Source organism: Saccopteryx bilineata, chromosome 4 (genome assembly GCF_036850765.1).
Source record: "Saccopteryx bilineata isolate mSacBil1 chromosome 4, mSacBil1_pri_phased_curated, whole genome shotgun sequence".
In the NCBI taxonomy this organism is placed as follows: domain Eukaryota; kingdom Metazoa; phylum Chordata; class Mammalia; order Chiroptera; family Emballonuridae; genus Saccopteryx; species Saccopteryx bilineata.
In genome coordinates, this window is record NC_089493.1 from 24,509,539 (window position 1) to 24,533,216 (window position 23,678).

The window sequence follows — 23,678 nt, forward strand, 5'->3', positions numbered from 1 at the left end:
GTAGAGCCAAACATTGTCAGTACAGCAGTACTCACACGCTGCAGTGTGTGGTATGTGACGGGAAGCGCGTTCCAAGTTTTGACAATCAGCTGGTCCGCGGGTTGAAGTTTTTTCATTTCTCCCCACTTGTGTTTGCTCGCCAACTCTGCTTGCTGTCATACACGTCTTTCTAAATCTTCAATCAGTGACTTGAACTTATTCACCCACATGTCTGAGGCCTTCAGGTCAGCAGCTTGTAGCTCAAAATCTCTGATGGAAACACCGGGGATGTAACTCAGGTCGGCACTGTCCACTGCACACTCGTGTGGATGGGTGATGAATTAAAAAGACGAGTGTGCTCACAAAATTCTCCAAAGCGCGCTTTGAATGACTGCACGAGATTAGATGTGAAGCACTCTAGCTGCTGGAGATCAAGATGTTGAGCAGGGTCACTTGCTGTGCATGCATCTTTAAACTCTCCCAGTTTTTCAAAGTATAGTAAACGACCTGTTTCAATGTCGGCGATGAAGAGTTCCAGCTTGTTTTCAAATGCAAACACTGCTTGTTGAAGGGATAAGACTGTATTTCCAATGCCTTGCATTTTCACATTGAGCTGGTTCAGATGTTCAGTCATGTCCACAAGATAGTAGAACTTCAGGAGCCACTCAGTGTTAGCTAACTCAGGATGCTCGACGTTTTTATTTCAAGAAAAGTTCATATTTTTCTCAGACAAGCCACAAAACAGCTGAGCACCTTCCTTCTTGACAACCAACGCACATTGCTGTGCAGAAGCAGACCAGGATAATTATTCCCAACTTCATCCAGCAGTGTTTTAAACTGGCGATCATTTAAAGCTCAGGCAACAATAAAGTTGACCTCCCGAATGACCAGTGACATCACCTCACCAAGCTGCTCACCACACATCTGAGCACAAAGTGCCTCCTGATGTAGGATGCAGTGAAAACTTAGGATGGGTCTCTTTTCATGTTCACGAAGAAGCGCTATGAATCCTCTGTTTTTCCCCACCATGCACGGAGCACCATCAGAAATAAGTTTATCCATCGGTAGATTTTTTTTCTTTAGCGAACTCAGTGAAAGACTTGAATAAATCCTTCCCTCTTATTGTCTCTTTCATAGGCAAAACAGCAAGACTTTCCTCACATAGTCTGTCACCGACAGCATACCTTGCAGTCACGCTGACTGGGATAAATGGCTTATATCTGTTGACTCATCCAAAGCGAGAGAAAACAATGGTGCTGCATTTATGTCCTTCACTTGTGTTGCCTCAATTTGATTTGCCATCATGATGGTACGATTGTGAACAGTTCTTGCTGACAGAGGCATGTCTTTTATTCGTCTGATTATCTTGTCTTTATCCAAAAAGTCATCAAAAAGTTCATTGGCAACATCAAGCATGAATGTTTTGGCATACTCCCCATCTGTGAATGGCTTTCCGTTTCTCACAATAATTGCTAAAGCACCAGCAAAGCTAGCCAAATTCCAGTCACCTTGTTAGGTCCAAACACGGAGTTGCTGCTGACTAGCTTGCACTCTGCACAGTAGCTCTTGACATGCTTTCTTCCTGCTGTCCCCCACTGGATATTTCGATGCAACTGTAGTATGGCGTGTGTTGAAGTGCCGCTTTATATTTGACTGTTTCATCGATGCAATTTTATCATTGCATATTAGACAGACTGTAGAACCTGCTCTCTCCACAAAAGCGAATTCCTCTGTCCATTCCTGCTGAAAAGTACAATGTTCCTCATCTTTTTTTCTTTTAGCCATCTTCTTTGTCAAAAAGGTTTCTGCAATTAGCTAGCTGACTACTTGATTAAAAGGAGGGAAGTTTACTTCCTGACCTCACAACAACCCGTGTATGTTACACATTATCCAATAAAAGTTTGGTGTTGTCCCGGAGGACAGCTGTGATTGGCTCCAGCCATGAACATGAGCGATAGGAAATGAGTGGATTATAATACATGAGAATGTTTTATATTTTTAACATTTTTTTATTAAAGATTTGTCTGCGAGCCAGATGCAGCCATCAAAAGAGCCACATCTGGCTCACAAGCCATAGGTTCCCAACCCCTGCTCTATCCACTGTGCCACCACCTGGTCAGGCTCAACTTAAAAATTTTGATCATACCAAATATTGGGAGGATTTGGAAGGACTGGAACTCTTGTACACTGCCAGCCAAGAGGTAAAATGGTAAAACCACTTTGGAAAATAGTCTGGCAGTTTCTTACGAAGTTAATCATACATTTAGTTTTATTCATAGACATTTACAATTCAAGATAAACAAAAACATGTCCACACTAAGACCTGTACACAAATGTTCATAGCAGTTCATTTTGGCCCCAAAAGTGAAAATCCAAATACCCACCAGTAGCTAAATGAATGAGTAAATGGTGGTATGTTCACACAATGGAAACTACTTAACCAGTAAATAGGAACAAATTGCTAATACTCATGACAACATAGATTCATCCCAGAAACATGTTGAGTGAAAAAAGTCAGATATTAAAAAGTACATATTGTATGATTCTGTTTTTCTGAAATTCTAGAAAAGGTGTAATTTTAGTGACTGAAAACAGACGAGTGGTTGCCATGGCTGGGGATCGGAGGAGGGTATTGACATCAGAGAGGACAAGGACACTTACTGGGGTGATGGAAGCATTCTGTATCTTGATTGCGGTAGTAGTTACGTGGAATTATATACTTGTCAAAACTCATTGTACTGTATGCTGAAATAGGGTAGATTTTGTTGTATGTAATTCATAACTCATTAAAGAAGAAGGCCCTGGCCAGTTGGCTCAGCGGTAGAGTGTTGACCCAGCATGTGGAAGTCTTGGGTTCGATTCCTGGCCAGGGCACACAGGAGAACCACCCATCTTTTCCCCCTCTCCTTTCTCTGTCTCTCTCTCTTCCCCTCCCGTAGCCAAGGCTCCATTGGAGCAAAGTTGGCCCAGACGCTGAGGATGGCTCATGGCCTTCACCTCAGGCGCTACAATGGCTTTGATTTCAGCAGAGCAACGCCCCAGATGGGCAGAAGATCACCCCCTGGTGGGCATGCCGGGTGGATTCTGGTCAGGCTCATGCTGGAGTATGTCTGACTGCCTCCCCACTTCTAAGTTTGGAAAAATACAAAAAAAAGAAGTAATTGCTACCTGTTAACTCTGTCAAGACTTCATCTAGAAATAGCATTTTAGGGCATAAGGCCAACTAGAGAGCATGTAGTAGGACCACAGTGTTAAACTAAAGTGGCTTTCTTTGGGGACATTTCTTTCATTCTTGCCTATTCTTCAGTATCCAAGGACAAAGGAATATAGCAAGCGGTCTTCCTTGCACACTAATTCTGTTCTTATTCTGCCAGGTCTGCTCACTAGAAAGATTCCGCTCCTTACAGGACAAGCTACAACTCCTAGAAGAAGCAATTAGCATGCACGATGGCAACGTCATTACTGCAGTGAGTTGGGGATTTTGTTTGTTGTTCATTTTTGTTAGTTTCTGAAAATCCAATCAGAATAGACGAACATTTTATGTTAAATGTCAAGCAGAGATCCTGGATTTCCTTTTGATGTGTAGGAATCTCAGTAATATGCACTTTAAGGCTCAGCTGGGAGGACATGCATTGTGTGTGAAACTCTTGATTATAACCAAGAAGCAGTAGGTTGGCTACTGTAATTTGCAGGAGAGATGTGAGAGCAGGGAGGCGTCTCTTGCCAATATGGGCACGGGCATCCCAAGACACAGCTCATTTCCAGATGCCCACCACCTGTCCTTCTATCACAGAGAAGTGCGTTGTCTGAACCTGCAAAGATGCCTGATGAGTTGCTGACTCCATTCCTAGACAGCAGGTGCTCAAGGCTGGGCTTTGTACTTGAAAGATTGCACAGGGTAATTCATTCTTGTTCTCTTTTCTCCAGGTTCTGATATTCCTGAAGAGGACACTCAGCAAAGGTGAGCATGGCTTGAGGGAAGTCTTCACTCAGCATAATATTTGCTACATTTGAGGGGAGAAGGGCATTGTGGCTTTTATACCAGAATTCACCAGCCTCAGGTCTGCTTCACAGACAGCTGTGCTGGCCTGAGACCTCAGAGTACACATCACATCTCTGAAGGCAGTCGTCATTTATTAGTGTGACAACTGCAGGAACTACAAAGTCCCCTCTACTTACTGGACACACAGATGACTGTGTTACCGTGAGCAAGTCAGAGTTGATGTCTGGGTTGGTGAGAACTGAATACTGAATGACTAAGAGTTGCCCTGAGCCAGGCAGTGTATTGATGGTGGATTGAGCCATAGGGATAGGTACCAATTAAAAACTATTCCTAGCTTCTGATTACTTTGAGGAATTAATGTTTGGAGTGTGTGAATAGGGAGACCAATTTCACTCTTGAGTAATAGGCTTTAATCTTTCTCCACCTAACTTTTTCTTGCCTGTCAGAGATCCTCTTCCGAGAGCTAGAGGTGCGACAGGTCGCCCTGAGACATCTCATTCACTTCCTTAAGGAAATAGGGGATCAGAAGATGCTTTTAGATCTCTTCAGGTAAGAACTGATCCTCTGGGCCATAGAGTATATTAAGCACTTTGTTCAAAGCACTCAGGAGGATACAAAGAAAAAAGACAGTTTTTTCTGTAAATGCTTATTAGACAAGCTGTGGAAATGTGATGGGGTAACTAGTAATGCAGCACAGCTGTATGATAAAGTGACAGTGTAGCAGGTGGGTGAGGACCGGGCTCTGGAGTCAAGCATACCTGTGTTGAATCCTGGCTCCACCATTAATTCATAGAGTGACCTTAACTAAGCAAGTTAGCGAACCTCTCCAAGTATCAGGTTTCACATCGGTATAAGGGAGATGGTGATGTCCACCCCACAGGAGCATTAGGAAGATGGAAAGAGTGAGTGTTGTGGAAGGCACTTAGCACAACACCTAGTCTGTAGTATTCATATTTACTAAGCATTTTTTAACAGAAGGTCTAGAATGAAGGTCTCTTTGATTACTTGGTCCCCAGTGGGGTAGTGAGAGGTGCAGCGGACAAGCAGAAGAGGCGAAGGTAATGTTCAGTCGGAATACCCAAGGATAGCCTTACAGAAGCGGTTAGGGTTGAGCCGGGCCTATGAGACCAGGGAGGATTCTGATTGGTGGAGAGGTTAGAAGTAGGCGTATCTGCTGCAGGCTTGGGAGTGGGTTGGGGAGGGGGGTATCTTCTATCATGTTTTCCTTTCCTATCTCATTCCAATCAGTAGGGCTGTTTCCTACCTTTAGGTTAAACTGTGTGTATATTATGTTCTTTCTTCAGTGTCAGAGAAGGGGTTGGAACCTCTGTTGAGGCTGACATGTGGCCTAGGGTAACTCCAGTTACCAGTGACTCCAGCACAGTGATGAGCTGCCCCAAAGACTAAGGTGGGGAAAGCAGATGACCTGGTTAGGGTCAAGATGACAAATGTTTAGCCAGGACTTTCCAGAGGACAGAGTTATCGAGGCAGGCTGTTCTCTCCCTCCTCCCCAATAAACAAGGCTTTGTTAGCATCACCTCTGTGCCCCAGCAGTGATCTACAGTGGACCCTTCAGAGTAAGGAGGAATCAGGACATTAAAAGTCCAAGGCCTTACCACATTTTGGGAGAGACAAAACACACTTTGCATTGTAGAAAATCTGTCAAGTGTATTGACAGAGAAGAAGAGAGCTTTAATTTTTCTCAAGAAATCCATTCCATTCCTGTGGGGCTGGGGTTGTGTGGAGGCGTTGAGCCTTCCTGCCAGACCTGTTTACAGTTATTAGTGCCCTGCAGCACCTTCTTGTCCCTTATTGCTCAGCTAGAAAGACCGGGATCAGTGGTAGCTGGTGCACCATGTGTTTTCAAAGGGTTGGTGACACAGAGTTTAAGAAGACAAGGGTTTATCTTGTGTATGGAGGCAGAGGAGTTGGAACTGTTTCTCCTCGAGCAGCCATCTTATTCTGTGAGGTTATACTGCCACACGTCAATAGATAAAAATGCCCTGCTCCCTCTGCTTCTTCCCAGGTTCCTAGATAGAACAGAAGAGCTCGCGGTAAGTGTGGCCTTTGTTCCAGTGGGGCCCCATTTAACAGAAATCTAAGCCAAAACCTAGTCTCCAAGGTACCAGAACAGCTGAACCCATTTCTTTTCCATTGGTAATGATTATATCCAGAAGAGAGAGACATCTGGGAATCCTGAAAACCTAATCCAAATGATGTACTACTTTATGATACATCATGTTTTTGGTTTGTTTTTTCTTCCTTTTCGAAGTTGAGAGAAGGGGAGATAGAGAGACTTCTGCATGCTACCCAACCAGGATCCACTTGGCAATCCTGTCTGGGGCCATGCTCAAAACCGAGCTATTTTTAGCAACTGAAGTGGAGGCTCCGTGGACCCATCCTCAACACCTGGGCCAATGCGCTCTAATCAATTGAGCCATGGCTGCGGGAGAGGAAGGGGAGGCAGGAGGGGGGTGAGGAAGCAGATGGTCGCTTCTCCTGTGTGCCCTGACTGGGAATAGAACCCTGGACATCGACATGCTGGGTGGGTGCTCTACCACTGAGCCAACCGGCCAGGGCCTATTTTATTGTTTTTTATATGTTCTTTTGACTGGGCTGTGAATTTTTAATTTTTTTTAAATGGGAATGAAAAATGGCTTCATCAACTTATGTTTTTCTGTTTGTTTCTAGTTGTTTCAGCTCCTGGTTTGTAGGAACTTTTGGGTTTTGGCTTCTATACTAAAAATGTTGAAAACCAAGAGGGATAAGATAGCAGATAAACATCAATAAGGAAGCTCGGTCAGGCTGCTGGTACACCCAGTACACATTTTGGCTGAGAGCTCAGTGACTAAATGTTACAATAGATTGAGAGATTTTCACCATCATAGAATGAACTCTTAGATTATGAGAATAAATCCGAAATTTTACCAAAAATTTAATTGTATTATTAAAACTTTAGTGATTCATTTTTAAAAGTTTGATATAGTGCAGGGGTAAGAATTTGCCAGCACCACCAATGGCAGCATTGTTCCTTCGGTCACTGTGCTGCACGTACGTGGTGACATCAGGGCTCACAGCCAGCTGGCACATTTAGTAATATTGTTAAACTTGTTTGCACAACAGAATATAAGTCAGGAGAATGTTTTTTAGTAACTTTTTAGCAAGAGAGAGAGAAAGAGAAAGACAGGGAGGGAGAGAGATGAGAAGCATCAACTCGTAGTTGCAGCACCTTAGTTGTTCATTGACTGCTTTCTCACACGTGCCTTGACCAGGGGGCTCCATGTGAGCCAGTGACCCCTTGCTCAAGCCAGCGACCTTGGTTTTAAGCCACTGATCTTAGACTTCATACCAGTGACCTTTGGGCTCAAACCAGCGACCATGGGGTTATGTTTATGACCAATGCTACTCACTCTGCCACCGCCTGGCCAGGCAATAATATTTTGTAAAAGGAATATGAGCTTAATATTTAAGGCAGGGTAAAATCTCAAAACTGTTTTTATCTTAATCCACTGAAAATGATTGGCAGTCTGTAGTAATCATTATGAAAGCTTTTATTTCCTTTTTTTTTTTTAATTTTCAGAGAGAGGGATAGATAGGGACAGAGAGGCAGGAACAGAGAGATGAGAAGCCATCAATTATTAGTTTTTTCGTTGCGACACCTTAGTTGTTCATTGATTGCTTTCTCATATGTGCCTTGACCGTGGGCCTTCAGCAGACCGAGCAACCCACTGCTTGAGCCAGCGACCTTGGGTCCAAGCTGGTGAGCTTTGCTCAAACCAGATGAGCCCGCGCTCAAGCTGGAGACCTCAGGGTCTCGAACCTGGGTCCTTCCACATCCCAGTCCGATGCTCTACCCACTGCACCACCGCCTGGTCAGGCTTATTTCCATTTTTAATCTCCTAAAAATTTCTTATAGAAATTGAACCTAAAAAATGCAGACAGAAAAAAAAAATGGAGACAGCATTCTTATAAAGTTTGTTGTTTTGAAGTTTGATTAGTGAAAATAAGTATATTTGGGTAACTCGTTTTTGTTTAAACTTTATTTTTTTGCATGTTCACTATTATGTCTTAATTGAAGTCGATTTATCATGCAGGTTGCTGTATATAAGTTTAGAATTTTCCAACCCTGTAAATTTTGGAAGTGGCAAAGCTGATAGTCTGCTTTTAATTTAATCCTCATAGAATATGAAGATTTCCCAAGTAGAACCTTTTTTGAAAGATGTAAGGCCAAAAAATTAAAGCTCTTAAAGGTCACTTTCTTTAATATTAGAAATGATTATATAATAAATATGTCAAATAATTCAAAGATTAGATTATGATAAAATCTCTTACTCTGTTTTTATTTATTTATTTCTAATTTGTGTTTACATAGATTCAAGTGTCCCACCAAATATATCTTCCCCCACCCCCTATTCCCTTCAGCTTCCCCCCTGTTTTTTATTATTATTTACATCCTTACATATATAACTGTTGGCTCTAAAAGAATAAACTGTCCTTCCTAAAGCCGGTTTATTCTCTTAATATTCATATTAACTGTCAATCTGTTTATTTTTTAATTCTTTGAAGTTTTTAATAACTATATACAAAATTACATATTGCATCATTTGTAATTGTTAATTTTTTAAAATCTCAAAATAGAAAGCACATAAGATTTTCTTTCAGAGTTGCATTTAGAACCCATAGTATTTGAATTGAGTATTTAGCTATCAATAGTGAATCAGAATGACAGGCCCTATTTTTGTTACTGACGTTGTTAGCTACTTACAGCATCATGCTACCATTGATCAAGTCCAAGGTCAAGGATGCCAAAAATAACGTTGAAGTAGGTGTTTAGTCCTTCAGCCTTTCAAAGGCTAAAGCTGAAGCAAAAGCTGGTTTTGGTTAAATACTGAAGCTGCAGCCAATCTTCTGCGTGAAGCTAAATGCTCCATCTATTCAGTGCTTCATTGTTGGTCAGCACTGTCCGGTCGACCTTCCTGCGGTGATGGGCAAGTTCTGTATCTGTGCTGTCCAGTGTGGGAGCCACTGGTACCTATAGCTGTTCAGCACTTACGAAGTGTCTAGTGCAACTAAGGACCTGAGTTTCTTTTTAGTTAATTATTTTAAATTAACATGTGAACAGCCAAATGTGCCTAGTGGCTACCATGTTACATATTGCAATTCTAGATAATAAAGAGTGAATCACTCGGCTCTCCCCCATCTCCACATCCAACCCATATTGAGAAGGAATCTCTGATAATGAAGACTCTAGTTTTTTTTGTTTGTTTTTTACAGAGACAGAGAGAGAGTCAGAGAGAGGGATAGACAGGGACAGAGGGATAGACAAGGACAGACAGGAACGGAGAGATGAGAAGCATCAATCGTTAGTTTTTCGTTGCGCAATGTGACACCTTAGTTGTTCGTTGATTGCTTTCTTGTATGTGCCTTGACCGTGGGCCTTCAGCAGACCGAGTAACCCCTTGCTCGAGCCAGCGACCTTGGGTCCAAGCCAGTGAGCTTTTGCTCAAACCAGATGAGCCCGCGCTCAAGCTGGTGACCTTGGGGTCTCGAACCTGGGTCCTCTGCATCCCGGTCTGACGCTCTATCCACTGCGCCACCGCCTGGTCAGGCAAGACTCTAGTTTTTAAGCATGGAAAGTCTACTTAAGGAGTTACCTCCCCCTTTGAAGGAGACGAACTAGCTCAAAACCTTTCTGTGTTCTTTCTTTAGCTGTCCCATTATCGAGAGCACTTGAACATTCAGGACCCTGAGAAACGAAAAGAATTTCTTAAGACCTGCATAGGGTAAGTATGCGAGAAAAAAAAAATATTGTTTTTGTATTTTTCTGAAGTTGGAAATGGGGAGGCAGTCAGACAGACTCCTGCATGCACCCGACTGGGATCCACCCGGCACGCCCACCAGGGGCGATTGTCTGCCCATCTGGGGCATTGCTGTGTTGCAACCAGAGCCATTCTAGTGCCTGAGGCAGAGGCCACAGAGCCATCCTCAGTGCCCGGGCCAACTTTGCTCCAATGGAGCCTTGGCTGTGGGAGGGGAAGAGAGAGACAGAGAGGAAGGAGAGGGGGAGAGGTGGAGAAGCAGATGGGCGCTTCTCCTGTGTGCCCTGGCCGGGAATCGAACCTGGGACTCCTGCACGCCAGGCCGACGCTCTGCCACTGAGCCAACCGGCCAGGGCTGAGAAAAATATTTTTAAGTATAAAAACTCATGCGGAGGAATGAAGAGACCAAATGAGGGTAGAAAGGATAGATAGTTAAAGGGAAAGGCCAATACAAGATCATACAAGTGTCATTAAAAGTTGTCTTAATCAGTGGTTCAAAATACTAGAATTTTTCCCAATAGAATTTTCATTGGTAAATTAAGAAAAATAACACGGCCCTGGCTGGTTGGCTCAGCGGTAGAGCGACGGCCTGGAGTGCGGGGGACCCGGGTTTGATTCCCGGCCAGGGCACATAGGAGAAGGACCCATTTGCTTCTCCACCCCCATCCCCTCCTTCCTCTCTGTCTCTCTCTTCCCCTCCCGCAGCCAAGGCTCCATTGGAGCAAAGATGGCCCGGGCGCTGGGGATGGCTCCTTGGCCTCTGCCCCAGGCGCTAGAGTGGCTCTGGTCGCGGCAGAGTGACGCCCCGGAGGGGCAGAGCATTGCCCCCTGGTGGGCAGAGCGTTGCCCCTGGTGGGCGTGCCGGGTGGATCCCGGTCCAGCGCATGTGGGAGTCTGTCTCTCCCCGTTTCCAGCTTCAGAAAAATACAAAAAAAAAAAAAAGAAAGAAAAATAACACAATGTAGAGATCTTTTCCTAAAGCAAAATGGATTTAATTGAAGGACTGCTTTTTATTCTTGGATATTTTCCCCCTCCACTCCTCCCACCCCGGCTTTTTAGTAGTAATATTGGTGGTTCTAACTCTTTTTTATATCCATATGTATTAAAATAAAAAGTGGGCAATGCTGTACCTTATATATTTTCAATGTTATTGGTCCTTGAAACCTCAAAACCCAATAACCACTGATTCAGTACAGGCTTTGACCCAGAATACAAGTCCCTATAAAAACGAGCCCTGCATATACCTGACTGGTGGTGGCACAGTGGATAGAGCATCAACCTGGGACGCTGAGGACCCAGGTTCGAGACCCTGATGTTGCCAGCTTGAGCACAGGTTCACCAGCTTAAGCATATGGTCACCAGCTTGAGCATGGGATCGTCAAAATGATCCCACTGTCACTGGCTTGAGCCCAAATGTTTGAAGCCCAAGGTCGCTGGCTTGAGCAAGGGGTCATTGGCTCTGCTGGAACCCTCCAGTCAAGGCACATATGAGAAGCAATCAGTGAACAGCTTAAGTGCTACAACTACGAGTTGATGCTTCTCATTTCTCTCTCTCTACACCCCTCTCCCCCACCTCGCTAACAAATTTTTTTAAAAAAATCAGCCACACACATTATTCTTCCAACAATTGGGCACTCACTGCTCTCGGAAGTAGCTTATTTTATTGTTGGACACGTTCATGATTGGAAAGTGCTTTCTTATATGGAGCTGAATCTTGCTTCCTATATTTTTGAAGACAGGTCTACCCAGTGATCTTGCTTCTCTAGGTTTGGTGTTCACAGTTGTTATAGTCACTCCTCATGTGACATGATTTCCAGCTTTCACATTTAGACATTTGTTTATGTCGATGCAGTCTTTACTTTTTAACATTATCGGATCAAATACTCAGTTATGTCATATGGCCTCTGGTAAACAAAGAGAAAAGCTAGAGTAATGAAGTACCTGGAATCTATTGCCATCTCTGTTTATCTCTTCTAAAAGTTGAATTGGCCGTGGCACACACTGGGGTACTGTAGTTGAATCTCAGAATTTTTCCTGGAATGAGTGGAGTAGGGGAATAAGGCAACAGTGACTGAAGGATAGATCTGTGAACTGGGAGTGTAAAATCTAGGTTCTATTCCTGGCCTTACCCATGACTTGCCGTGTGAGTTTTAGGTAAGATACCCTTTCTCCCTCAGCTTCTTCATGCGTGAAAATATAACGTCATGTTGAAGATGGGACCTTGGACATTTGTGTAGATCTTTGACATACCACCATGCCATGTAATTTAATTTTACCTTACATCTCTGCAATTTTAAAAAAATGGCTAACAAATGTAAGTGCCCCTTAAGGAGAGCTCAGCATTGATTTTAAGCAGTGACATGAACCACAGTGCTTCACTCAGATGTAGATGGTGGGCAGTTGGCTCGGCTCACTCATTAGCTGAGTGATTCACCAAACATTACAACTCCCACAATAAGAGGATTCCAATGATTTCTCAACAAAATCACTAATGTCTATATATATTTTGTCAACTTTCAGGATCCCCCTTCAAATGGCAAAACCTTAAATGCAAAATCCCAGCCAGAGGTCTTATACTTTCTAGTTTCTCTCTCTGCCTTTTATGGATATTCCAAAGGTGAACTGAGATCAAATTTATGAAGCACCATGAGCCTCTTATGCTTATAGTGGTGATTTGGTTTAGTTGGGTTTGTTTCCTGTTTGAATAGAGAAAGAAGAACTAACCTTCTGGCTCTCTACCAGTTTACCGTTTTCAGCAGAAGATTCTGCACACGTACAAGACCATTACACGCTCCTGGAACGTCAGATCATTATTGAGGTTAGACTCAGATGCATGCTGTGCCAAAGCTCAGTGCCTTCCAGCATCCAAGAGGCGTCTGTGCTCGGGCCATGTATGTCACTAGGGGCATGTACTGCAGGCCTCTAAGAGCCTTTCATTTTCTCCCTCTCATGGTGGCCCCCTTCCCTCCATTGTTCTCAGCATCCTTTTTCTTTCCACCTGCTGTTAACCTGGAAGTATTGCCTCTTCATCCAGAATTCCCATTTCATTGCCAGTTCTTTGGTCTTCCTCCATTCAGCTTGGATCTGTCGTCATTTTATGGCTTTTAAACTCTCTTGGGTTATCCTAGGCAATTTCTATTTCTCTTCCTTGCCTGCCTCTTTCCTAGGGTAGGAAACACAGCTAATGTGGTGTTAAAAGTTTCTCTCCTGTTTCTACTGCATGGACACTGTTCTTTTTTTCACTTGGCTCACTCCACCCCAGGCAAATGACCGCCATCTAGAATCAGCAGGACAGACTGAGGTCTTCCGGAAGCACCCTCGCAAGGCCTCCATCCTCAACATGCCACTGGTGACGACCCTTTTCTACGCCTGCTTCTACCACTACACGGAGGCCGAGGTACAGGCAGCGTGAGAGACCGCACACCCTCCCTGCACAGCGAACGTAGTTGGAAGTCAGCACTCTATTGATGTACTCTATTAACAACTGGCGTGTGTAGTTCTTGGAAACCCACCTGGAGGCTTTCCTGTGCCTCTGCAGGGGTGAGCCAAGAGACAGGGTTTGTGAGGGCTGGTGCGGCTGTGTGGCTGCCCTGCAGCCTGGCACGTCCCGTCTCGCCAGTGCTGGCCCCACAGCAGTCTCTGCTCCAAGCAGATGGATTGGCACAGTGTGCAGGAGAGCAGCAGGGGGCCAGGGAACTGCAGGTATTTCAGCAAAGTCTTTTTAAATTTAATGATCACAAGTGGACATTTGGATTTAGCATAAAATTAGGGAAAACACAATACTTATTAACTCAGTCTTAAGCTGGATTGTGGTGATACCCAATTAAATCCGATGGAGTTTTTTGCTTAAAATAATTTCTGGGTTTAAATGGTTATTGAGTAAACCATTGAAAAGTCTAGTTAGTACAAAAGAAAATGAAAATGGTAAATTGGGTGGTATTTGAGAAAGTCGGCAACACTAAAGTTTCTTCCCTTTCATCCTAGGGGACGTTCAGCAGCCCGGTCAACCTGAAGAAGACATTTAAGGTAGGTACAAACTGGTCAGTGTTTTGGAAAAGTAGTATCAGCATAGCTCCATGGAGTGGATGTTGCTTTGTGACCCTGCGCAGTAAGTCCCTTGATGTTCAGGTTAAGGTAGAAAGGACTGTGTTTATGGGACATGAGATAAGGCTTTAACTGAATGCCCTGTCACAGTACTGGGGCTTGGAAATTAAGGGGTTCTTGATGATCTGATATGGATTTTTTTTTTTTACTTTTCCGAAGCTGGAAACGGGGAGGCAGACTCCCGCATGTGCCCGACCGGGATCCACCTGGCACGCCCACCAGGGGGCGATGCTCTGCCCATCTGGGGCCTCGCTCTGTCGCGACCAGAGCCACTCTAGCGCCTGGGGCAGAGGCCAAGGAGCCATCCCCAGCGCCCGGGCCATCTTTTTGCTCCAATGGAGCCTTGGCTGCGGGAGGGGAAGAGAGAGACAGAGAGGAAGGAGAGGGGGAGAGGTGGAGAAGCCGATGGGCGCTTCTCCTGTGTGCCCTGGCTGGGAATCAAACCCGGGACTCCTGCACGCCAGGCCGACGCTCTACCACTGAGCCAACCGGCCAGGGCCTGATATGGATTTTTAAGGGGCAGAATCAACACTGTGGTGTATTTTTGCCTGTCTTATCCAGAATTCTCAAGTACCTCCCCTGGTGCATTTCTGCTTCCCCTTAAATTCCCCTGCTCTCTGCTTTTCAGATCCCAGATAAACAGTATGTGCTGACGGCCTTGGCTGCCCGCGCCAAGCTTCGAGCCTGGCACGATGTGGATGCCCTCTTCACCACCAAGGTGGGTGCCCTGGGACTGCTGCGTGCTGCCCACGCCCCGGACATACCGTCTTGTTAGCCCAGGCCTCACGGGAGCTCGAGTTCTAGTGACCGGCTTGCGTTTCTCCCGCAACTTTCTATTTTCCAAAATTTCACTCCTAAAGAAAAGTGGAAAGAATAGTATCACGAACACTAATAGTCTTTATCTACTTCTCTAATTTATTAATATTTTTGCTATATTTGCATTCTCTTTTTCTGTACACGTAGAAAAAGAGGAAGCAAGTGTGCTTTTTATCTTTTGGTGAACCATGTGAAAGTAAGTTTCAGACATCATGACCCTTCTCCCTTACACACTCAGGTACTTGTCTCCTTTGTAGCTGCCCTCAGAAATGGAACATTAATGTATCACAATTACCGTATATATAATATCTGTCCAAGTGAGCTCTTGAAAGCTGTTTTTGTTCGTTTTGTGTTTGTTCCCCCTCAGGATCCAGTCAAGGGTCTTGCATTATGTTTGGTTGTCATGTCTCCACTGGTTGCTCCATTGATTGTTTTCATTATGGGCTTGAGACTTTTCTGGTTTTTCTCTTTCGTAGTTATTTAACTAGCTACATTAACCACCAGATCAGTGCGTGCCTGTGTCCAACGCGAACACTGCGTGGAGGTATAGAGTCAGGAGTGATCGTCCCAGTCTGCCTGCTCCTGTCTCACTCCCTTCCTCACGGCAGACCCCATGAAAGGTCTCACGGGCACTTTCCACATCTTTCCTTGTGAATTTACAAGGAGGTATCTTTATATCTATGTAAGGATGTGGAGGACAGGATATTTCTACCCAGATAATGTTCACACCACAAGTGTTGTTAAGTAAAGTACTTACTTCATTTAGCTGTATTGCACAGACTTTTCTGCATTAATGCTTATAAATCGAAGAACTTACTTCATTCCTCTCTTTTCTACCCTCTCAAGTTTCTTGACTTTTCTGAAAAACTCATCTCTCCTCATTTCTCTGTCCCCCACCCCATTCCGCCCACCCTCCCCACCACGTTACTCTAGTTTGACTGTAGATGCAGGGAGACTAGCTCCGAGTGTGCTGGGTTCACTTACGGCCCAGCCACTCCTGGCCTCTTCCTTTTCCAGAACTGGCTGGGCTACACCAAGAAGAGAGCACCCATTGGCTTCCATCGGGTTGTGGAAATTCTGCACAAGAACAGTGCCCCTGTCCAGGTAATGGCCCCTAAAGAGAGTTGGGGACCGGATACGTAGGAGACCCAACTTGTAGCTGCTTACCGGTCAGTGTTGGGAGACCTGAGCTGTTCTGTTCTTCTTTTAAAGGCAACATAATGGCTGTATTGGGTCTTGAGATAGAAAAGGCCGGGGAGAGAAGTTCTCAGCTTCTTAGAATTAATCTGTCCTCTCTGAGGAGCATCTCCTGTGCTTGGCCCTGCGGGGTGCGGCCATGCTGGTGGAATGATACAGGAGAGCTCAGTGAGAAGGGGCAGCGGGCTCAGAGCTGGGTCAGATCTGGAGCATGCCCAGTGCTGGCACGGGCACCCATCTCTGAGCTAGGCAGGAGTGTGCGCTTCTTCCCTGGGGAGCACGGAAGGGCTGCGTGGGGTCACCTCACTTTCCGTGGCAGAACTGGTCCTGTGGTTGATGATGGGAACCGTAGACAACAGATGTTCTAGACGAACTCTTTTCCTTTCTTCAAGATTTCTTTTTCTACTTTTTAGAGTTCTGTGTTTTATGGGTCTGAGAATTATTAATCAGAAGTGCCTCTACCCACAGATATTACAGGAATATGTCAATCTAGTGGAAGATGTGGACACAAAGTTGAATTTAGCTATCAAGTTCAAGTGCCACGATGTCGTCATTGATGTGAGTCCCCACGAAATAAGAACCCTGAGTTAGACCCTTAGTGGAGAGTGTGCACTTACGATATTCTCTGTGCTGGATCCTGAGATACCACCATCACTTCTGACTTAATGGACAAAATGGTCGGGCAGAGTTAGTATGAGAGCCAGCACGCCTGTGTCATTTCCCCAGCCCGCTGACTGGCTTCTCCATGCTCTTATAAATGGTTTGGAGAATCCACAGAACTGAACTGAGCATAAGCCCTGTAGAACCTTACTCCAACATGCAGTTCTGTGGGGCTGGACCCCCCTCTCATCCCAGCTTCTTCTTGAACCTTGGCTCAAAGTGGGAGTAACAAAAAGGAAAAGACCATCATAGAGAAGGCTGATTGGGGGTTTCTCTATCTGTTTTGGTGGCCAGACTTGCCGGGACCTGAAGGATCGTCAGCAGTTGCTAGCGTATAGAAGTAAGGTGGATAAAGGCTCTGCGGAGGAGGAGAAGATTGACGTCCTTCTCAACAGCTCGGTGAGCAGCCCCAGCCTCCCCTCCCACAGTCCTGGCAGACAGGTCACAGAGCAGCATCGAGTATATCTAAGGGGGATCTGGGGACCTCTGGCTGAGACTTAATAGTAGTGCTCTGATAATTGTTAAATTTAGCAGGTGGGAAGGACTAACTACTGGCAGTAAAGAAACAAATTCAGCCTGACCAGGCAGTGGCACAGTGGATAGAGCGTCAGACTGGGATGCTGAGGACCCAGGTTCGAGACCCCGAGGTCTCCAGCTTGAGCATGGGCTCATCTGGTTTGAGCAAGAGCCCACCAGCTTGAACCCAAGGTCGCTGGCTCCAGCAAGGGGTTGCTCGGTCTGCTGACAGCCCGCAGTCGAGGCACATATGAGAAAGCAATCAATGAACAACTAAGGTGTTACAACGCGCAATGAAAAACTAATGATTGATGCTTCTCATCTCTCTCTGTTCCTGTCTGTCCCTGTCTATCCCTCTCTCTGACTCACTCTCTGTCTCTAAAAAAATAAATAAAAGAAAAATAATCTATTTAAAAAAAAAGAAACAAATTCAGACTATCCTGAGGATGGAGATGGCCTTCCTGTTGGAAATCAGAAGAAAGTGAAATAGACTTTTTTTTAATTTAGTGAGAGGAAGGAAGGCAGAGAGACTCCTCCTGCATGTACCCCGACCAGGATCCACCCAGCAAGCCCACTAGGGGGTGGTGCGCTGCCCATCCTGGTGTTGCTCCATTGCTCAGCAACTGAGCTCTTCTTAGTGCCTAAGGGAGAGGCCATGGAGCCATCCTCAGCGCCTGGGGCCAGCTTGCTCCAGTGAGCCCTGGCTGCAAGAGGGGAAGAGAGGCCCTGGCCGGTTGGCTCAGCGGTAGAGCGTCGGCCTGGCATGCGGGGGACCCGGGTTCGATTCCCGGCCAGGGCACATAGGAGAAGCGCCCATTTGCTTCTCCACCCCCACCCCCTCCTTCCTCTCTGTCTCTCTCTTCCCCTCCCGCAGCCAAGGCTCCATTGGAGCAAAGATGGCCCGGGCGCTGGGGATGGCTCCTTGGCCTCTGCCCCAGGCGCTAGAGTGGCTCTGGTCGTGGCAGAGCGATGCCCCGGAGGGGCAGAGCATTGCCCCCTGGTGGGCAGAGCGTCGCCCCTGTAGGGCGTGCCAGGTGGATCCCGGTCGGGTGCATGCGGGAGTCTGACTGTCTCTCCCTGTTTCCAGCTTCAGAAAAATACAAAAAAAAAAAAAAGAGGGTGAGAGAGAGAGAGAGAGAGAGAGAAAAGCGAGAGGGGAAGGGGTGGAGAAGCAGATAGGCGCTTCTCCTGTGTGCCCTGGCTTGGAATCGAACCCTGGACATCCACATGCCGGGCTGACGCTCTGCCACTGAGCCAACAGGCCAGGGCCGAAATAGAGTTTAGCTATTTGGGGAACACAGCCCACTCCTCTCTCCTGGCTTGAAATTGCTGAGTTTTTTGTGAATTTTTATCTCATTTCCCTGGGACTTATTTGGGTCATCAGAGGCTAGTGAATCTTCGTCCTGAGGAGGGCAGGACCAGAACAAATGCCCAAACTCAGGCTTGCAAGATAAGAATAGGTGTCTAATTTGTATCTGAGTGATGAACTCCACCACTTGTGTTTAAGAGTTTCTCCCCCTCCCTCTCCATTGTCTCTTCCTTCACTACCTCATTGCGAGTCTCATTTTATTGCATTCCCACTGCCTCTCTGTAGGGATCAGTGCAAACTGACCACTGTTTCTTCTTCCCCAGCAAATCCGATGGAAGAATTAAGTGGCCTCACGTACGCTGAGACCTGCCTCATTTCTCCCTTCCTGCCTGTGGAAGTAGAACACACTCTTCCTTGGGAGAGTTACAGCATCACATCGCTTGGGCCTGTCATCAGCAGGTGACACCTGCTTCTCTTGGGACAGAAAACAGCACGTGGGCACAAACAGCTTGCAGCTGCTCCTCTCTCCAAGGGTCGTCATCTGAGGGCCACGATCTAAAGCTTGGACTCACGAGATAGATTCTCTCCACCCGGTGCTCACGTGAAGGTGGGAGTCGTTTTTAGACTGGGCCCAAGTTGGGCAGGATCGCTCTCGGCCTGAGGAAAGTGACTGCTCTGCAAAAGAAGTCTCCGCGACCAAGAGGTGCAGGTATCGGTATCATGGGGTGACCGCTCAGTGCCGCTCGGCCGGTCATGACCGTGGACTTGGTGCTGGACATAGGAGGTTCTGTGAAAGAAGTCAGAACAGAACCAAAATGGTTCTCCCCCAGCGGCCTCAGGAAGGGCTGTCAGTGTTGCTGGAGGTGCCCTCACACCAGACGGCACAGAGCTCTCCACGTTATGACTGATGGCCCAGACGTTAGGTTTCTCCAGCCAGCGTCCCTCTGCCGCCCCACTCTAGCCTCTGTTCAAAACCTTGTGGGTCCTCTCTCACCTGCAGACCGAGATGACCTTGTTGCGTGATGAGAACATCCCCCTTGTCTCTTCCTTGACTTCTCCCGCCGCAGACCGTGGCCTTCTGTGGGGCTTAGATTCGGCAGGACTGGTCGGCAGGACTGGAGCGCTCCCTGTAGGCACGGATCTCATTGTTTCACCGGGGCTGGACTCGGCAGTGTTTCTGGCTGTTTGGATATTAAGATGGAGGTGTTAGTTGCACACTTGTTTTTAAGAGGATGCTCTGTAATGCTAGACTTCTGCCCTGTATCAATATTAGCCTCTCTTCTCTGTGACTGAACAGACTTTCCCCAGACATGCCTAGACTTCTAATAAAGCTGTTTCTTCCTTGGTGCCTTCTCTTTCCCTCCATTCGTTTTGTGCAAAACAAAGAAATAATTGCCCAGTCTCTTGGGACCACTACAAGTCTGCCTGAGTGACTGCAGTCAGCAGCCTGGCCACACCTGTCAGGTTACAGAGGAATGGTGCTTAGAGAAAGCAGGGTTGTGTGGTTAACAGAAGGAGCCCGGAGCAGGGAGACAGGACCGGGCCCCTTGTCCCAGCTCGACCACTGACCAGCTGCGTGATGCTGGGTGAGTCCCTTTCTAGACTCATTATCTTTTTTTTTTAATTTTTTTTTTTTTTTTTTTTTTTTTTTGCATTTTTCTGAAGCTGGAAACAGGGAGAGACAGTCAGACAGACTCCCACTTGCGCCCAACCGGGATCTACCCGGCACGCCCACCATGGGGTGACGCTCTGCCCACCAGGGGGCGATGCTCTGCCCATCCTGGGCGTCGCCATGTTGTGACCAGAGCCACTCTAGCGCCTGAGGCAGAGGCCACAGAGCCATCCCCAGCGCCCGGGCCATCTTTGCTCCAATGGAGCCTCAGCTGCGGGAGGGGAAGAGACAGAGAGGAAGGTGCGGCGGAGGGGTGGAGAAGCAAATGGGCGCTTCTCCTGTGTGCCCTGGCCAGGAATCGAACCCGGGTCCTCCGCACGCTAGGCCGACGCTCTACCACCAAGCCAACCGGCCAGGGCCTAGACTCATTATCTTAATCTGCAGTAAGAGGCAGATTCCGAGAGCTTGTAGAAGTCCGCCCGTGACTGTGGAGTGGAGGATGTGGCAGGAGGAGGAGATGCTTGCCCAGAGGCACACAGCACGCTTGAAGGCAGGGTGGTTCTCAACCAGGTGCAGTTTTGCCCCCCAGGAGACCTGTGTCAATGTCTGGAGACACTTTCTGTTGCCACAAGTGGATGGTGCTGCTAGCAGACAGAGGCAGGGGATGCTGCCAAACATCTTACAGTGCACGGGACAGTCTCCACATCAGAGAATTCTCCTGCGCAAGATGTCAGGAATGCCAGCGCTGAAGTCCTCTAAGGGGACTGGCCTCCAGCGTGGGCTCCTCCACTCTGCAGTCCCCTCAGCAGTTCCAGGGAACTCCATCTGCAGTTCTTTCCGAATCAACTCTTGTTGAAGAAACAAATTTAAATTGCTAAGTTGTGCTAAGGTAACTGGCTGCTACTCAAACAGTCTTAGCTTTATTTACTAAGTTAGCATTCATTTAGAGAAGCAGACCGTGGGAGTAGACAGTCTGTATGTCCGTCTTTCTGTCTCGTCTATGTGTGAGACTCATTACAGGGACCTGACTTGAGGATGGCAGTTAAACTGTCCTGGAAGGTTGTCCGCATGGCCGGTGGTAGAGCTGGAGCCCGTGCGGCAGGCAGTGGGGCAGGAAAGGTGGGTGTGGGGGGCGGGGGAAGCAAAGGCAGGCTGGTGCCCCCGGGGATGAACTGGACCCCATCTCGGTTCTCGCTGCTCCCAGCCCTGGTGAAGTGGGTGTCCTGCTGGTGGCCTTAGTCACGGAGCTGACTAAAACAGACGTGGCCAGGAGTGCGAAAAGCTGCAGGAGGATCCAGGGAAAGGTAGAGCGGAAGGCGCAGGAGGATCCCGGGAAAGGTAGAGCGGAAGGCGCAGGAGGATCCCGGGAAAGGCAGAGCGGAAGGCGCAGGAGGATCCGGGGAAAGGCAGAGCGGAAGGCGCAGGAGGATCCCGGGAAAGGCAGAGCGGAAGGCGCAGGAGGATCCAGGGAAAGGTAGAGCGGAAGGCGCTGGAGGATCCCGGGAAAGGCAGAGCGGAAGGCGCAGGAGGATCCCGGGAAAGGCAGAGCGGAAGGCGCAGGAGGATCCGGGGAAAGGCAGAGCGGAAGGCGCAGGAGGATCCAGGGAAAGGTAGAGCGGTTGCAGGCCCAGTGGCTGCCCCACAACCGACGGCCACCAGCAGACACCAGAGTGCCCGCCCTCCCTCACAAGCACAGACAGCTGGCTGCCACCTCGCTTCTACCCCCAGATCTTGCACAGAAACCTCTCCTGTGGCACACCCCGACTGGAAACACACAGGAGGGAATTCTGGAAAGTGTCAGTCGGCCTAGCCACCTACATGGTACAAAGCCACAGGCACTGGATCCCCATTTTTGAGATTGTGGAGGGGAGGGTGGGCCTAGCACCTACGCTTGTGCAGGTTAACCTGTGCTGCACGGTCAGGCCGAGCTGGCAGGCTTTGCGTTCCTCTCTCTCCTTCCCAGCAGGTAACATCACTTGCAACGTTAGATGGGACTACCCACTGTTTTGGTCTAAGGAGTGTTTCTTTTTTTGTTTGTTTTGTTTTGTTTGTTTTTGTTTTTGGGTTTTTTTGGGGTTTTTTTGTATTTTTCTGAAGCTGGAAACCGGGAGAGACAGACAGACTTCCGCATGCGCCCGACCGGGATCCACCCGGCACACCCACCAGGGGGCGATGCTCTGCCCCTCCGGGGCATCGCTCTGCCACGACCAGAGCCACTCTAGCGCCTGGGGCAGAGGCCAAGGAGCCATCCCCAGCGCCCGGGCCATCCTTGCTCCAATGGAGCCTTGGCTGCGGGAGGGGAAGAGAGAGACAGAGAGGAAGGAGAGGGGGAGGGGTGGAGAAGCAAATGGGCGCCTCTCCTATGTGCCCTGGCCGGGAATCGAACCCGGGTCCCCCGCACACCAGGCCGACGCTCTATCGCTGAGCCAACCGGCCAGGGCCTAAGGAGTGTTTCTTGATGAAATTTCCATGCTCTTCACTTCACATGCTGGAGACTGCTTTTAAAGAGATCGAGAGTGATGTAACAGCCCTCCCATAAAAAGCCAGACATGTGATTCCATTCATGTGAAATATCCAGAAATGGTAAATCTATAGAGACAGAATGGTGGTTTTCAGGGGCTGGTTGGGGGTGGGGAGGACTTGTGGGGGGATGAAACTGTTTTGGAACTAGAAAGGGGTGGAGGGCACACAACACTGAATGTACTGACTAGGTTATGTGAATTCCACCTCAATAAAAATGTTTAATTTAAATGCAGACTAGGAGATGAGTAGTTTGTTTGTTTGTTTGTTTGTTTGTTTTGTGATAGATCCACAGAGAGCCAGAGAGGGACAGATAGGGACAGACAGATAGGAAGGGAGAGAGATGAGAAGCATCAATTCTTTGTTGTGGCACATTAGTTGTTCTTTGATTGCTTTCTCATATGTGCCTTGACTGGGGGGCTACAGCAGACCAAGTGACCCCTTGCTCAAGCCAGCGACCCTGGGCTCAAGCTGGTGAGCTTTGCTCAGACCAGGTGAGCCTAGCCTACACTCAAGCTGGCAACATTGGGGTCTCAAACCTGGGTCCTCTACGTCTCAGTTTGACGCTCTATCCACTGCCACCGCCTGGTCAGGCTGAGATGAGTAGTTTTGAGTTCTGGCTGCACTTTCACCATTGTTATAAAATAGAGTTGAATAGCACTGATTTTTTTCCCCAGCTTTATTGAGGTATAACTAAAAAATATAGACCCTGGCTGGTTGGCTCAGCAGTAGAGCGTCGGCCTGGCGTGCAGAAGTCCCGGTTTGATTCCCGGCCAGGGCACACAGGAGAAGCGCCCATTTGCTTCTCCACCCCTCCCACTCTCCTTCCTCTCTGTCTCTCTCTTCCCCTCCTGTAGCTGAGGCTCCATTGAAGCAAAGATGGCCCGGGCGCTGGGGATGGCTCCTTGGCCTCTGCCCCAGGTGCTAGAGTGGCTCTGGTTGCAACAGAGCAACGCCCCGGAGGGGCAGAGCATCGCCCCCTGGTGGGCGTGCCAGGTGGATCCCGGTCGGGCGCATGCGGGAGTCTGTCTGACTGTCTCTCCCGGTTTCTAGCTTCAGAAAAATACAAAAAATATATATATATATTAAATCATATATATATATACATTAAATCAATAATATATATATTAAAATATATATTAA

The 23,678-nt window shown here is 47.4% G+C and overlaps 1 protein-coding gene across 1 annotated transcript in view; it reads left to right on the plus strand.

Annotated features, from left to right (window-relative positions):
* Positions 1 to 19,749, plus strand: part of VIPAS39 (VPS33B interacting protein, apical-basolateral polarity regulator, spe-39 homolog) — a 34,821-nt gene extending 15,072 nt beyond the window's left edge. The window contains exons 8-20 of the mRNA XM_066275979.1: positions 3,354 to 3,446; positions 3,907 to 3,940; positions 4,429 to 4,531; positions 6,009 to 6,036; positions 9,692 to 9,765; positions 12,544 to 12,619; positions 13,064 to 13,198; positions 13,786 to 13,827; positions 14,534 to 14,623; positions 15,739 to 15,825; positions 16,387 to 16,476; positions 16,873 to 16,977; positions 18,727 to 19,749. Coding sequence (XP_066132076.1) covers positions 3,354 to 3,446; positions 3,907 to 3,940; positions 4,429 to 4,531; positions 6,009 to 6,036; positions 9,692 to 9,765; positions 12,544 to 12,619; positions 13,064 to 13,198; positions 13,786 to 13,827; positions 14,534 to 14,623; positions 15,739 to 15,825; positions 16,387 to 16,476; positions 16,873 to 16,977; positions 18,727 to 18,747 — 978 coding nt within the window. The 3' untranslated portion in view covers positions 18,748 to 19,749. The remainder of the gene's footprint in view (positions 1 to 3,353; positions 3,447 to 3,906; positions 3,941 to 4,428; positions 4,532 to 6,008; positions 6,037 to 9,691; positions 9,766 to 12,543; positions 12,620 to 13,063; positions 13,199 to 13,785; positions 13,828 to 14,533; positions 14,624 to 15,738; positions 15,826 to 16,386; positions 16,477 to 16,872; positions 16,978 to 18,726) is intronic.
* Positions 19,750 to 23,678: the final 3,929 nt, after the last annotated feature.